General features: G+C 35.5%; 1 protein-coding gene across 2 annotated transcripts in view; it reads right to left on the bottom strand.

The window, feature by feature from the left end:
- Nucleotides 1-1,232: 1,232 nt before the first annotated feature.
- Nucleotides 1,233-16,042, bottom strand: part of SOS1 (SOS Ras/Rac guanine nucleotide exchange factor 1) — a 147,814-nt gene continuing 133,004 nt past the window's right edge. The window contains exons 20-23 of one of the 2 annotated variants that reach the window (XM_050753295.1): nucleotides 14,985-15,249; nucleotides 8,913-8,957; nucleotides 7,104-7,222; nucleotides 1,233-5,979 (exon numbers count right to left, since the gene is read on the bottom strand). In XM_050753295.1, the coding sequence (XP_050609252.1) occupies nucleotides 5,488-5,979; nucleotides 7,104-7,222; nucleotides 8,913-8,957; nucleotides 14,985-15,249 (921 nt within the window). In that variant the 3' untranslated portion in view covers nucleotides 1,233-5,487. The remainder of the gene's footprint in view (nucleotides 5,980-7,103; nucleotides 7,223-8,912; nucleotides 8,958-14,984; nucleotides 15,250-16,042) is intronic. The other variant, XM_050753296.1, reaches the window with a different exon arrangement.

Below are 16,042 nucleotides of genomic sequence, written 5' to 3'. Positions count from 1 at the left end.
TACCTAAAAGCCAGTAAGCTTTGACAGTGCATCCCTCGTAACTTTAGTTAGCATTTACTAAGCACCTACTCTGTGAAAGACATGTGCTTTACACATATTACCTTTAAACCTCATAATAGACTCAAACAATAGATCTGTTAACCTCCTTGTATTGATGAGAAACAGATTAAATAACTTCTGCAAAGTCACTCATGTAATAAGTGTGGAACCAGAAGGTGAACACAGACATAATTCCAAAGCACCTGCTTGTTTCTATCACATTGATTCTTCCTTTTCTTGATGAGTTACTGAGGTAGAGAAATTAGCTTTTACATGGGCTATAGTTTTTCTTGCCTCCAGTAAGAATCAAGAGTCCCAAAATGTTAGAATGGCCATAAACTACTTTTTTGGAATTGTACTCTATATTGAAGCCGTCCATCCCTCTGGACACCATGTGTACCTATCAGCAAGAAGGCAGGCTTAACTATGGACTGTACCAAACAGACTGATCTGCGATGACCTAAGAGGATTAAAATAAGTGAAAAAGCACATCACCAGGTTATAGCTCAAAAGAAGTGACATTTCAAGAGAAAATTCAGAATCAAGTTTAATAAAAACATTATTTTCCTATAGCTATTAAATTGATTACCTAGAATATACTGGATAATTCATGCTTGGACTGCCACATGGCTAAGTCATCTCACTTCTCCAGGCCTCATCTACCTTAATTTTTACATCATGGGATTGGCCCTCTAAGGATTCATCAATTTTTACATCCTGTAGTTCACATTGAATGACAGTACATTTGCATCATTCTTTAGTTACAACCTTAAACTCATATTTTCACGCCAAGCCTAGAAAGAATTGCTAAAGGTCAGGCTACCTCATTCCAGCAGATCTCAGCAAAAGCTGCCTGTCAGGGAACGTGATATCTCAAAATTTCTTTTATGGAATACAAATGCCTTAGCACTCTGAAACTTCATCCAGGTGACACCCAAGGTCATTTTAAATTACTAATTTTCATCCCAAAGGCCTCCTACTCACTACAATCAGCAGATTTGACACAGAGGCAAATATGGAACTTCTTTTATCCTTTTATAACTAGATACAGGAAAAAGCGCCTCCAAAGAAAGACCACAATAAAATGCAAAATATTTCTATATGGCATATATGAGCTAAATGAGAATCACTAATGATTTCAAAAATACTGCCCTCTAAAATAAATACATTGCAAAAATAATACACTTGTGGGCTATGTAAGGCATTTTTCTTTATTATTTTTCAGTTTATCTTAGTAATGCCAGAAAAATAACAGCCGTTATTTTCACTTTAAATGCAAACCAAATACTGCTGCACACAGAGTACAAAGATTACCTATGAACATGGTTAGGTACAAAGGCCATATTAGATGTATAGACCACACTTTGTTCTTACATCAAAGTAAGACCGACAGAGCAATTTTTTTGACAATTATTTTAGCAAATAACCGTGCTACTAAAGGCAAATACACATATATACACAAACACGTCTCAACTAAAATTATACATGTCACTTTGACAACCAAATTCTCTGGTGGTTTCACCAGATATTTGCACCCCAAAGTTCCCTGCCCAAATCCCGCCCCCAAATGCTGACTTGATCTGAAGAAAAAAATTAGAGATGTTCTTAATTAAAGGCACATTTGGCAGCTACTGAAAGTGGCATGCATCTGGCACAGGTGCGCTCTCCCTAAGCCACACCACATGTACCTTCCATCTGTTATGCATCTTGTTTCTTTGAGTGGTAGTCCAGTGTGACCCACCGTTAGCTAACTTGCTTTATAATTCTGCAGCAATTGGCTACTTAATGCACTATTTTCATTAAAGGCAAAAGGGAAATTTGCTCACAGTCGACAGAAAATGCACTTTACGGTGTCAAAAATGGAAAATAAGGCATGGAATTTACTAAACAAGTTACAAGTGCTTTTGTTGTTTAGATTTATAATATAGACTTCATGCTTAAGTAGAGCTCAAAATATTTCATTGGCTCATGTATAAGGGATTATGAAATAATTTTAACAGTAATGAGATGTTTCAAAGAAGAAAAATATTGAATAAAGTCATCATGTTCCCTTATAAATAACTTTACTGCATAATTCTTTCAGCCAAACCAATATTAACCTTGTGATGTTTATTTACTGGTAAAGATTAATGTGCAATACAACAGGACCTATACTTGTGTAGTCACACAATATATGTTAAAAGAATAAGTAAACCTGTTCACAGCAGCAGAATACCAAGAAATAAATGGTTAAACTGTTTCTTTCTAAATCTGAAGGAACAAAAAGGTTTTCCTCAATATGTACAACATAATTGGGACACTCCTCCTATTTTGCTGAGCCACTTAAAAATCTGAATCTAAGCTGTCATTAGAAGACAAACAATGAAATACAAGATTAAGCTAAACTTGAGAATTAAGATCATGACCATAAATACCAACTAATTTTTGGTTTACATAAGGTAATTTTTGATTTATGGAGGGAAAAAAACCTTTAAGAATTTAGAATCAGTATAGCCTCCAGCTGACATAGTAATTGTTCTCTGGGCTGTTGTTGACTGTAGTATTAGTGTGGCATGCTCTTTGTCAAATTCAGATCCATTAAAGCATCCTTGAGTTGTTAAGAGAATAGTAACCTACTAAACATAATTTGATGCCCAACAACCTTTAATTAAGCAAACTCTCAATGTATGCTTCCTGATAATGTGTAGTCTTAAAATACATCAGCCTTGAAATATTTTCATTTCTAAGAGAAATGTTCCACATTTTGGAATGTGGTTAACAAAAAGTCATGCTGCATTTACCCCCTTTGTAATGTCCAGGATTCAAAAGCAGAATTTTGTAATGATGCATTTATCTCCTCTGCCATTTCTGGTCCCTGATTAAATATATTTTCATTACTACAAGGATAAATTTGTCAACTAGTTAATGTTTCATATTGAGAGGAAGGCAAGGATACCGTTTTCTCACCTCCACCTAAGGGCATTCAATTGGAATTTTTCTAATCAGTTACCACTGCAGAAAATACTTTTACCCAAATGTCACGGTTCAGAATAAAATATCCTCCATCCACAATACATATAAAACGGTTGCACAGTGAAGTGGTCTCCTAGAACCATGGGGTAGAAGAATAGTTCCCTTTGGGAGAAATAAGATTAGAACTTCAAATTTGAGTTTTTCCTCTTTATAGACTAGATAGGTTGAAAAGGGGTTATCACCTTATTGAAGGCTAACACATTAGCCGAAGAGATACTGAATGGGATCCAATGTGACTTTTACCAGGTTCTCATTTGGAATGGGCCTGGGGCAATTAAAAAGAGAAGTAATCCATGAGACATAAAAAGAGAAATCCTAGGGACAATGAGGCTGGCCCAGTAAAAAGTCCTGGGAGATTCTGGACTATGTATCATGATTAGTTGTAGTGGCACTAGTAAGTTGGCTTACATAAATACTGTTGAGTGGATGGTCTTAGGGACAGTTTGCATCCAAGAGGAGATTTGAAATTAAATTTTTAGGACACTTTCCAAAGAAGAAATATTTTATAAAGAGAAAAATGGCTACTATCATAGGAATGGTACAGATATTGAACAAAAAGGATTCAACCCTAACAAATAAATAAGAAAATAGGATAGACTGCTTAATGACGGTGCAGTTAACATACCTTCTGGTCTTAAAGGACTACATACTGTACTATCGTGATGTACATTTTGCGCTCTAATAAATATCATAGGAAATTATTAAAGTACTAGGTTCCCACCATGTTGCAGCACTTCTACAAATGTCTCTTAATAGCATGGTTAACAGAATTGCTGAAATGTTGCTTCATTATTCAGAGGATACATGCAGATGCTGATGAACCAGATAACTCTCTAAGGATGGAATACTGCACATTTCACAGACATTATAGTGGAGATTAATAAAATGTTTTCTCTTCAACAAGGTGCATGCATTTCAGTCACAGTATTTGTTAGACTCAGAAGAACAGTACATACGCTTTATGAATAATCCATATTATGATAGTAATGATGCAGGTAGATGTTCTGTCATGAATAGTTTTGATAAAGCAGAAAACCTCAAGCAAGGCAGAATGTTCAATAGAAACCTTAACACACTGTACACATGTTGCTTAGGAACTTAAAACTTACAAAGTTCTGCTTAAAAGATACCCATCCTATTCTAACCAAGTATCTTCCTATATGCCAAGCTGTGACTTTAGATCATTCTTTAAGATTAATACATATATCCAGAACTAGAAACCAAGGCGTACCACAAAACGTGCTTTTATGTTTAGTGTTTTTGTGTGTTTTTCAACTAAAAGAAATAAGAATCAACCATTTTCTTCATATAATAATTTAATATATGCCAGCCAAACAAAGTATTTGTATCTTTATTCAATTAAATTAAAACAGACCTGCCAGGTATATTATATAACATTCACTATATACATATGATTTAGGCAATGCAAGATAATTCTAGATATGCTGATTACTCAACTATGAGTAAAACATGAGCGGTGTCAGTGATGCCCAGCAAGTGCTCCTTTTCACATTGGGTATCTGCATTTCCATGGTATGGTTAGAGGGATAGCTACGAGCCATGACATGGACTACCAGTAAACTTTTGTGGGAGAAGGAGGGAAAATGACAATCTAGCATAGATTAACAGTCTCCTAAATGCAAATAGAATACTTGACAGTTATGTTTTTTTAAAAAGTTCTTCTGTCATGTTAATGACACAAAACTTCTTTTTTGAAGGCAACACCACCACATTTTGTTTGGGTGTGTGGGGACAGGTGGGGAATGCTCTTAAAATTGGTATAATTATTCCTAAAAAAACAACAACAACAAAAAAGTACCTCTTTGGTGAAGCCTCGGTACCCATTCAGTTCACCGTAATAATCTGTAAACAGGACTGTAGTACAGTGCTGGGCCTTGATTTCAACAAGGTCAGGTACCACAGCCTTTCCTCACAGTCCTTTGAGTGATTTTTAAGAAAATATTCTGAAGTAGAAGAGTAAAGCAAAGGAAAACAAAGGAAGATATTAAGATCCCTGTTTACATTTTTTTTTAAAAGTGCATAATTTGAATTACAAAAACTGTCATCATGTGGGCCTGCTGGACACTAGACTGTGTTTTCCATCCCTTTAATGATCACTTCACAAAAGATCACTTCACAAACACTTCCCAAAAAGAGGACTCCTGCCTATTGGCCAGAAAAAGTCCCTTTATGATTTTCAGGTGCAATCAGTTGTCCAATTCCTCTAGGTCAGTCTTTCCATATTCTAAACTGGAATACCATTTCCATGTTATAATTACATCTAGGTTAAAATTCATTGTCTTATACTGCATCTTGAAGAAGAGTCGTTAGTGTTTGGAGTTCTCATTTTAACTCCTCAGTGCTGGCACGTTCAGTGCATCCATTGCCAGCAATGGATTTGGGGCCAGGAAAATATACATCCCAGTACAGAGGAACTCAAGAAGAATGGGCATTCTCCAACAGTGGTGGTCCATCTCTGTGCATGGATGGGTGTGTGTGCTCCCTTTTGTAAGTTTTTGGAGGGAGTTTAGGGATATGTTGAGAAGTGCTTTGTCGTGGAGGAACAGGCGGCCCAGCAATGGAATGAAGGTCCACTTCTTGTGTCAATGGTGGTGATGGCAGATGCCTTCTTGTGCCGTGAGGAGAAGGTGTTTGAGGAGGAGGTGGTGTAAAGGGGGATGGGCTGTTTGGGAAGAAGGCATTGCCATGGTCACTTTTTTTGCCCAAAGGGGGAGGTTGGAGATGTAGTGGTGAGCTTGAGAAAACATCAGGTGTCCTCACAGGTTCTCGTGGTGGTAATAAGGGAGGGCTTTCAGGAGGGTCTGAGATAGAGGTCCGGTCTGATATTGAATATCGTGGTGAATAGGCTTTTGATGTGGGTTGCCTAGGAGGAATGGCTGGGGGGCTGTCCAAATGCTTAGACATAATCTAACAAATGAAAAGAAGAAAAAAATACACATTTATTAATAAATTTATGAAGTATCATGACTATAAGAATTAAGTTGGGGTTTTCAAACATGCTATTGGCAGGATGCTAAGTGTGGAACAGGGAGTTTTGCCGTATGTTTCCTTTGTAATTAAAAAAAATTTTTTTGAGACAAGGCCTTGCTCTATTGCCCAGACTGGAGTACAGTGGTGCAATCATGGCTCACTGTAGCCTAAACTTCCTGGGCTCAAGTGATCCCCCGACCTCAGCATCCCAAGCAGCAAGGACCACCATGGCTGGCTAATTTTTTCATTTTTTGTAGTCAAGGTCTTGCTCTGTTGCCAAGGCTGGCATGTGTTTTAAATGGGAGGTTCTGCCAATTCATAGAAAAAAAAAGTTTGCCAAAGTTTTTACTTAAATTTTTTTCCTCAAAATTTTGTTGTTTGCTACTGCTTACTGACTTAGCTTATCAATCAAAGATCATTTCTAATTTAGCATAAATTGCCTATTTTATAATTTTAAATTAACTATATTAACATCCATGAAGTTCTACAAAGAGTGTCTTGACTTACCCTGGTGCTCTGCACTCTGGACAGCTTAAGAACTAATGCGTTAAGTTAACAGCTGGCCCCCCCGCCAAAAAAAGTAGGTAGAAATAGCTATTTTGAGCCTTTAGGGTCTCTTCCAAACCCAGAATTTTCATGAAAACTCCATTTAAAAGTATGTCAGATTTACTATTAAGGGCTCAGATAAGTAAATTTTAGCATATGTCAAGATACAGTTTGACTTATAATGTGTCTTCATACAAAGCTTCAGGACTATGTTTTTAAAGAACTGCTTGAAACCAAATTTCTCTTACTTTATAGATTAAAACTTTTTTTTTTTTTCTGAAAATAACCATAGCCTTAGGTTTACAAGGGTCTTGAATGCATACCAAAAAACTACCTTCAGAAGAAAAGAAACATTACTGCATGCTAAATCTATATGTAATCCTTATTTAAACTATTAAGCCTATATACTCTGAAATGTTAACTTATTCCAGTGAGAACTAAACTAGACATAAGCAGTTTATTATAATGTAACTGTAATGATTCCAATTTCTACATAACAAGATTTCTTACTTTACCTTAGATGGTGAAGATTCTGCTGGGGCAGATTCTGGTCGTCTTCGTGGAGGAACAGGAGGAGGGACAGGCACTTCATCAGTGCCTTTGGTTAAACTTATAGATGATACAGAAGCAGATCCTGTAGGATGTTAAATTTTTAAGAAAAAATTCACAGGAATTTTATTTCATTTATTTATCTTGAAAAGTCTTAGCTGGAAATTGCTTATGATTAAAAGTAATGTGTAGAAATACCAAAAGCAGTTCAGTAAACCAATACCCAATAGTATTTCATTAAAGCAAACTGCCATAAAAGCATGCAGACATTTTTTAGCAGAATATTTAGAAAAAAGCTGCCTAAGGTATTCTGTTATTTTGCCTGAACAAAATAACATTCCTGTGGTTACTCTATTATTGAAATTTTTAATTGGGTCTGATTCTTAGATGTCTGGGAGACAATGAGCTACTGAAAATCTTTGGAATGGTAATTTTTAGACTCTATACTGGGTTCATTTTTTTCTTTGATTTTATTAGAATTTATAGAACTTCCCCACCTTACTGGATAGTCCCTGGGAATAGAGTTTGTGCTCTTAACCACTCTCTCCAATGTCTCTCCCTAGCATTTCTCTCAAAGGATGCAAGGGAAAGAATTATAGTGTCTAGGTGAGGGGCCTCTCCTTATTTTGTTTAGTTATAGGCTTTCCTTTGCCTGTAAGCAAAAAGAGGCTCATTATACTCTAAATCCAAATACTTTTAACGGTGATGGCACTATTCAAGACAATGGAGGCAGCCCTGACAATGAAAGCAGAAATTACACCAAAATCTAGTGAATCTGATTTAAGAATAAGTTGGTGAAATGGCACAAAAAGGTAAGTAAAGCTACTAATTGGAACCTCTCTTACAGACATTTATGGTTAACAAGAACATAAGGTAGGCATATAAATTTACACTTCGGAAAACAACACTTAGGTTAGTTGTTAGTTGATACCCACTATAAAAAAAGATGTGAAAAAAATAAACCATCATTCAAAATTATACTTGGCAGTTTTTTTCCCTTTAAGCATTAAGCTTTTTATTTTGTCATATGTTGTAACAATATAGAACTTAAAGAGTACTTTGTGTACTGATATTATTCAAATGATCAACATTTTGATCACCTACCTTTTTTCTTAAGAATATACAGTTAATTCAGCTTGTAACTAGTATTTTCCATTGTATACATTTTGAAATTACTTGTATGAAAGGATAGCAAAAAAAAAAAATTAATTAGCTTAAAATAATTAAAATAGTGGAATTTAGTGAATTTAGTTGGAATTTAGTTTACCTTAAAATTAAAATGGAACTTTATTTTATCAGTATTTAGGCTATACTTTGAATAATTACAATTATAAGAAAGTTCTTCTAAAGTCAAAAACAGTTGTTTATAATCTGGCCATCAGGCTAAGTATATTTTGTGATTTAGAAACTGCATAGCTGCCAGCATTCCCATACGCGCATGCATGCTCTTGCTTTTTTTTTTTTTCAGAGTTGAGCATTAAAATATATTTAGAACTCTATAGTTGGAAAAAAGAAATGGTTAAATGTGGAAGCCACTTATTTAATATGTTCTTTTAAGAGAGAAACAAGGTTTTATAAAAAGCATGAAAAATATATAAATTTAAGCAAATCACTTATGATCAAAAGATAGCACAAGTGAAGGCCTCACTTCTAGGACGTTGCAAGCAAGGTACCAATGCTGCCAGGCCCAAGAAGAGTTTAGCAGGAAAGGGTACACTCGGTTTGATTTTTAAAGCCAAAGCAAGAATTATGAGTCTTAAACCAAATATACTAACTTGGGCCATGGGGCAGTGTAACTTGGATAAAGACGGTATCATTGCCTGTGAAAGGAAACAAGAAAAAGTAGATTTTTTTTCTTTCATTGATATGTTCAACTCATCTGCAAAAATTTGTATTATGATGAAAATGTTGTCATTCTAGTTTGAAAGAATGCTGTAACAGTTTATAGTAAAACCTCATTACTACTTTTGAGAAGAAAAAACTGCTATCATATTGGGAATTTAAAAGATTCCTTTTAGCTTTACTTGATTTCATAATTATTAAATGAAAAACATTCATGAAAAAAAAATCCTATATTACTGAAAGACTTTTTCAAATGTAGAAACCCAATTCAAGCAAAAAGTTCAGCTGGATGTATATAAATATGCCATTTACTAAAGCTTATTTTGAAAAGTCAAACTTGTGAAACAAGTAATAAATTTATTTTATATAAGTTGAAAAATAAAGTTACTAATTATATGTCTTTCAAAAATGTTCTTGGGGTGTACAACAGTCTCATCACAAAATAACTAGCACTTTGGATATAAAACAAGCTTGAAAGTGATATAGGGTTTTTCCTTTTATAGCCATAAACATTTTTTTTTAAGTCATTAAACATTTGGTGCCTAGACTCATTTTACATAGGAAATTCTGATAAATTTAAATTTAGAAAGTCAGATTTCAACAATATTAATTATTTTAAGAAAAAAATCGAAAATCAAAAGCGAAAGCCCCAAGAGCATCGAAGTAGGAAAATTGAGACAAAAGGCTAAATGATTTATAGTGATTCTAAATCAATATAAGTGTTTCTGTTACACTGTCTCATATTAACAACATATGGAACAGATAACGTTATAACATCCAAGAGACTAAAATAATACTAGACTGTGCTGATTTTTTAAAACTTCAGATTTCTTTTTTCTTTTTTTGCACAATAGGCAATCCCTCACATAATTTGGAACATTAAGTTTATTCAAGCATATTTGGTCAGAAGGAGGATAATCTCACATTCCACATTTAGCTGGCATGACTTCTGTTAACTTGTTTATATAGATACGGTAGTCTGATTTTCTAGGCAGCCCTAATTTCAAATAATCTATTCCATTATTTAATTTCCATATATACTGATATTTATTTGGAACCTGTGATTCCTAGGTGTAGCAATCCAGCTAATTCTAATACTACCTTTCAGAAGATTAAAATTAATTTTTATACTCTGAAATTACATGAAGCTGTTGCTCTGCCAATGATTTTCTTCCCTGTTAGCCACCTATAATTGAAGACTGCCTGGTTGTAAAAGGGAGCCAGAGATCTGATGTAATAGAGATTAAAGGAGTATCTAGCGCTAGCGTTTACCCACTTATGTATGTCCCACTTTTCTTGGAAAAGAAAATCTCCTGGAGATATGCCTCAAGAACATGATAGTACACTTAATACAATACAGGAATAGGAGTAAAATCAAAACACAAAGCTCATGATTGTTAAAACTGTAGTCTTTCTGAAAAAATAATTATACATATGCATGCACACTTGTGTACACAGATGTAAACTTGGCTTTGAGTATATATATATAGCACAGGCTTAGACTCATGCATTTGGTAAATTTAGGGCACTAGTTGTTTGGTCTTATTGCCTGGAAAATACTATAAAAATTCTTTTAGAATTTTACATGCTCTAATCAAGAAATATATGCTAGAAATTCTTGTCAGATACTGAGCAAATTTACTGATAATGACTTAGGAGTGAAATCTAATTAATTTAAAAAACACTATTAATTTATTAAGCATAATCCCAGATGACAAATGGTCCTCAATCTTAGCTGTACGTTAGAATCCTATGGGAAGTTTTTAAAAAATACTGATACCAAGTACCAATGCCAGTCTAGTGTAGGCTGGGCCTACATTTTTTTTTTTTTTTTTTTTTTTGAGACAGAGTCTCGCTCTGTCGCCCAGGCTGGAATACAGTGGCCGGATCTCAGCTCACTGCAAGCTCTGCCTCCTGGGTTTACGCCATTCTCCTGCCTCAGCCTCCCAAGTAGCTGGGACTACAGGCGCCCGCCATCACGCCCGGCTAGTTTTTTGTATTTTTTAGTAGAGATAGGGTTTCACCGTGTTAGCCAGGATGGTCTCGATCTCCTGACCTCATGATCCGCCTGTCTCGGCCTCCCAAAGTGCTGGGATTACAGGCTTGAGCCACCGCGCCCGACCCATATTTTTTTTAAGCTCCTCAACAGATTATATTATACAGTCAGGGTTGAAACCACTCTTAAAGATACTCCCCAGTTTATAAAGGAGTCATTCTTGAAAGAAACAAGCATTTTCCTATAGGAAAAAAAAAAAAGGTATAATAGATAACTTCTTAAACTCACAAAAGCCTGGTAAATGCAAATATATTTGGGATTAGAAACTCATCACCTTACACCAATCTTCCAGGAGGAAAAGCCTTGTGTATCAGCTTGACATACTTGTAATACATTCTTTTTGTTGTTAAAGAGTCCCCTAAGGGGTAGAGATAGAGAAGTCAGACTTCTGACTCCCTTTTATGACCAGGCAATCTTCAAACAGGAAGGTAACAAGAGCATTTCATCATTTTCTCCTCTCTATTACAGCAGCAGAAACAAGTAGTAAGCCAGTGGTCTTTTCTCTTTTCCCAGCAACTGTCATCATTACCTCAAAGGTGGACCTGGCCAGGGCAAGGTGTGGAATAGGGCTTTGAATGTATATGTGGTAGCACTAAGTATGTGGCCACTTCTCTGCCGTGTCTTTACCACAACGCTTTCCATGACCACTCTTGCCCATTCTGAGGTCATCTTTCTATAAGCCTCTCCAGTATTTATGTCTTCATCACATTTTTAGCATTTAACTGTGAATCTCTTTGTACTATGATTATTTTTAATCTCTCAGTAAGACTGCAAGCTTTCCCATGAAGACGTGTGTTTAGCAAGGAGTAAGATATGCAGCAGATACTGGCTGAAAGAATAATTATAGGTTTAAAAGTAGATTATTTTGGGAAAAAACCATAAGAGTAAAAAAAGAATAGTATTATAACTGATAAAACAAAATTCTAGTCAAACTTTGCCGTTTGAATAACTTAAACAATGGAACTTTGTACTGCTTTGTATTGAGTAGAATATGTTGGGATGACATATGACTGCAGTCAAGGCAGTTCTTTTCTGCCAGGCCCTGAGGGAAACAAGGAAGTAGGTATTCACTCTGGTGGCAAACCAGTGGGTAGCAAGTTGGAGGCTCTGGGTGATCCTCTGGCACTGGCAGATCTATTAGGCCAAAGTGAAGACAAAAGCATGTGGAGGAGACCTTTAATACACCAAGGCAGCTGACAGGTTTTAAGTAAGGGATGAGCAGAACACATGGGTGACTTTATATTATGCTGGTTATTTGATTTCAAAATCAGTTATTTTCAGTTTTTAACCAAAAACAAAGGGAGTAGTAATAGGGTTTTTCTTTATCATAAACAGAGAGAAATTGAGAAAACCCTCAAGTCTCAGATTACAAAGCCTAACTCCTGAAACAATGTGTTCTCCAGCTGTCAAGCTGTTAAAATTAATACTGTTAACTTAATACTATTATAACCATAACAAAGCAGGATCCAGAGCACTGCATTCTAGAATGATTTCTTCTTCGCTGTTTAGCTAGTCATTTAACGATTCGGCACTAGTAGAGAATTTAATATGCTCATCTCCTGTTTTTCCACCACTTTCATTTTTAGCTACTTAAACAAAGAGAAGTAGAATTTGCAATTGATGGCTTTTATGTGGCTTCAATAATTCACTTATTTGAGAATCCTTAATGATGTAGACCTATAGCTGTCTGCTCTAGGGGAAAAATCCTGCAGTTAAATGGGTCAGAATAAATAATGATTTTAAGTCAGATATACTGAAAAGGTGCTGGTTTCATTTCATTACTTAATTTAGGGGGTTGGCAAGTTGGGGAGAATAAATGGGAATCTTTTTTTACTTGGTGTCTATTTGAACTTATCAAATATATCTGACAGCTTACTGTGTGTGTCACATGACTCCATGGCAGGGCACAGTGGCTCGTCTATAATCCCAGCACTTTGGAAGGTTAAGGCAGGAGGTTTGTTTGAGGCCAGAAGTTTGAGATCAGCTTTGGCAACACAGCGAGACCCTATCTCTACCAAAAATTTTATAAAATTAAAAAAAAAAAATGACTCCATGACTTTCAGTCACCAAATAATGCCAAGTCATAGTATTCTCAAGACAAATCCACTTTATTTATTTTGAGACAGGGTCTCATTCTGTTGCCCAGGCTGGAGTGCAGTGGCATGATCACAGCTCACTGCAGTCTCAAACTCTTGGGCTCAAGTGATCCTCCCACTTCAGCCTCCCAAGTAGCTGGGACTACAGGTGTATGCCACCACTCGCAGCTAATTTTTTTATTTTTTAGGAGAGATGGGGTCTTGCTGTGTTGCCCAGGCTGATCTCAAAGTCCTGGCCTCAAGTGATTTTCCCACCTTGGCCTTCCAAAGTGTTGAGATTACAGGTGTGAGCCACCATGCCCAGCCCAAATATACTTTAGATGGCCCAAAGACAACAAAGACTACTGGGTAACTACAAATGTATGTATACTACAGGAATAAACAAATAGGATTCTGGACCACATTTCGAAATAATATACTACCAAAGAATTATTTTACGTATATTTTTAGTTACATTTCTTCCAACTGAGAGAATCTTAAAAATCAAATTTGACCCCCAGAAGGCACAGAAAAAGTATTTTATCTTAAATCAGAAAGCTAATTAGCAGAGTGGGATGACAAACCAGAAATTCTAACTTTGAGGTTAGTGCTTCTCCACCTCCTCCCCCATAATAATGTCATGCTGCCTCTAGTATTAGATTCTAGTATGTCAAATATTAGGGGGAACTTGATTAGCACATCGAGCTGAGACAGCCAACGGCAAGAGCATGTGGAAATGGTCATGGTGATCTAGATTGAAAAGGTAGCCTTTCAAAAGATGACCTGTATAGTCTGGCAACCACTAGCCACATGTGATTACTGAGCATCTGATTGTGGCTTGTCTGAACTGAGATGTGCTGTAAGTGTAAAATGCACACTGGATTTTAAAGATTTGGAACAAAAAAAGGGAATGTAAAATATCTCAATCATAAATTTTTATATTGATTTCATGTTGACATGACAATATTTCTGATATGCTGGGTTAAATAAAATGTATTAAAGTCATTTTTGCTTTTTCTAATGTGGCTACTAGACATCTGAAGTTATACATGTGGCTCACATATTTCTACAGAATAGTGCTGGTTTAGAAATAAGAGGTGGATAAGCAGTAGTGTGCAGTCTGTGAGATTTGTTTTGCTGCACTGAAAAGCATAGACAGTGTATTAGCAACCAATATATACCATTAGGGGACCACTGGGTAGACAAAAAGGGCTTAAATCTGATACATTACAAAATTAAAAGCTACTAAAGAATTTGGTGGGGAGTAGATGGTGTACCCTGGCTAGTATTCAAATACATGTTAAGTATCCTTTATCTGAAATGCTTGGGACCAAAAGTGTTTTGGATTTCAGAATATTACATCATACTTACTGGTTTAGCATGCCTAATCGAAAAATCTGAAATCTTCTAATGAGCATTTCCTTTCAGCGTCATGTTGACACTCAAAAAGTTTTGGGTTTTAGAACATTTTGGATTTTGGATTAGGGACATTCAGCCTGTATAATAATTTTGGAGCCAGGCAGCATTTGAAACATGGGACTAAAATTACTTGCAGATTTTAAGAGTGATCTTAGTTTCCTCTGGATAAGAGGAATGCATTTGCAAAGCTCAAATGAAATTTAAGCTGCCAATTTTACCACTAGGCCTTTCATTAAAGTATAATAAATTTAAAGAGGGCTGTTCCAGCAGATTTTTAAGAAATTTCAAGTTGGTGAAGCTTACAATTTGTCTTATATTTTTATAATGTTATCTTTTGAAAAGGCATTTGACTCATCTACAAGTTCACACATACACAAAAATAACAAATTCTTTTTTACCTCTAGCATGTATAATACTAACAAATACCTTAATGCACTTAGAATTTTTGCACCTACTTGAGTGAAAAGGGCTCGAATGATCGGAATCAAATACACTGCAAACATCTGTGGTACTGGAAGCACCAGAAGCAGGCGGAGGTGTTAACGGTGTTCTTGGAGAATTTGGTGCAGATGCTGTACTTTCTGTTTCACTTTCAGGGATCCTACTATAACTAATTTTCCTTGGCTCCTGCTGCAGAGGTGTGGGATGCCTCATGGTACCTGGTCTTGGGTTTGATGGACGAACACCAGGAGATTTTAGGGGATAGCTATATTTTTTTGGCTGTAGACATATCAAAAGAAACACAATACTTTAAATACTGTAGTAGAAAGGAAGGTTTTTCTATATGTGCCTGGTAAAATTCAGCTAATATATAGGAAAATCATAATTCACTAATAAGGACATAATTATTCAAATAAAAGTAGAAAATTTAAAGCGTTAACATTCTATTTTGCTAAAGCCCTGGGTATCTAAATTGTTAAAGAATGCATTTCTTTAAATAACTAAGTTTTAGTCCTATAAATACTAGAGTATTTGTTATTTTAATATATTTGGGTGGAAGTTTTTCTAAAATGTATTGTGTATTTCCCTGGTTTTTAAAACAGACTATTTTGAGCAAATTTAACTTTGCTGAAAAGCCAGGATTATCACTGTGAATTACAATACCTTCCTATTCTGTAATACAGTGATGCCATCAGGACCATTTGAGATACTTACAAATGCATTAAATTGCCCAATTTTCATTTGTGTATATGTGTGTATGTTCTATTGCATTTTCCTTGCAATAAAACTCATTTCTCAGTGCTGTATCAGAGTGCTTCGTTGGAGCAGATTATATACCTATTTCTCATTTTCTATTTTTAATCCAGCTTATTAAAAACTGAACAAGGGCTTGAGAAATGTTGCTGTCAGGCAATTGCATACACTTTAATTAAAAGACATTATGTGATTTATCTTGGTCACTTAGAAGCCATCTATGTTTAATTCAGGATTCTTGACTTTTTTTTTTTTTTTTTTTTTTGAGACGAGTCTTGCTCTGTCTCCCAGGCTGGAGCTGGACAGCCGTGGCACGATC

The sequence above is a fragment of the Macaca thibetana genome, chromosome 13, assembly GCF_024542745.1.
Source record: "Macaca thibetana thibetana isolate TM-01 chromosome 13, ASM2454274v1, whole genome shotgun sequence".
Taxonomy (NCBI): domain Eukaryota; kingdom Metazoa; phylum Chordata; class Mammalia; order Primates; family Cercopithecidae; genus Macaca; species Macaca thibetana.
Note: the sequence above shows the minus strand (reverse complement) of the source record. Positions and strands in the feature narration are given on the sequence as shown.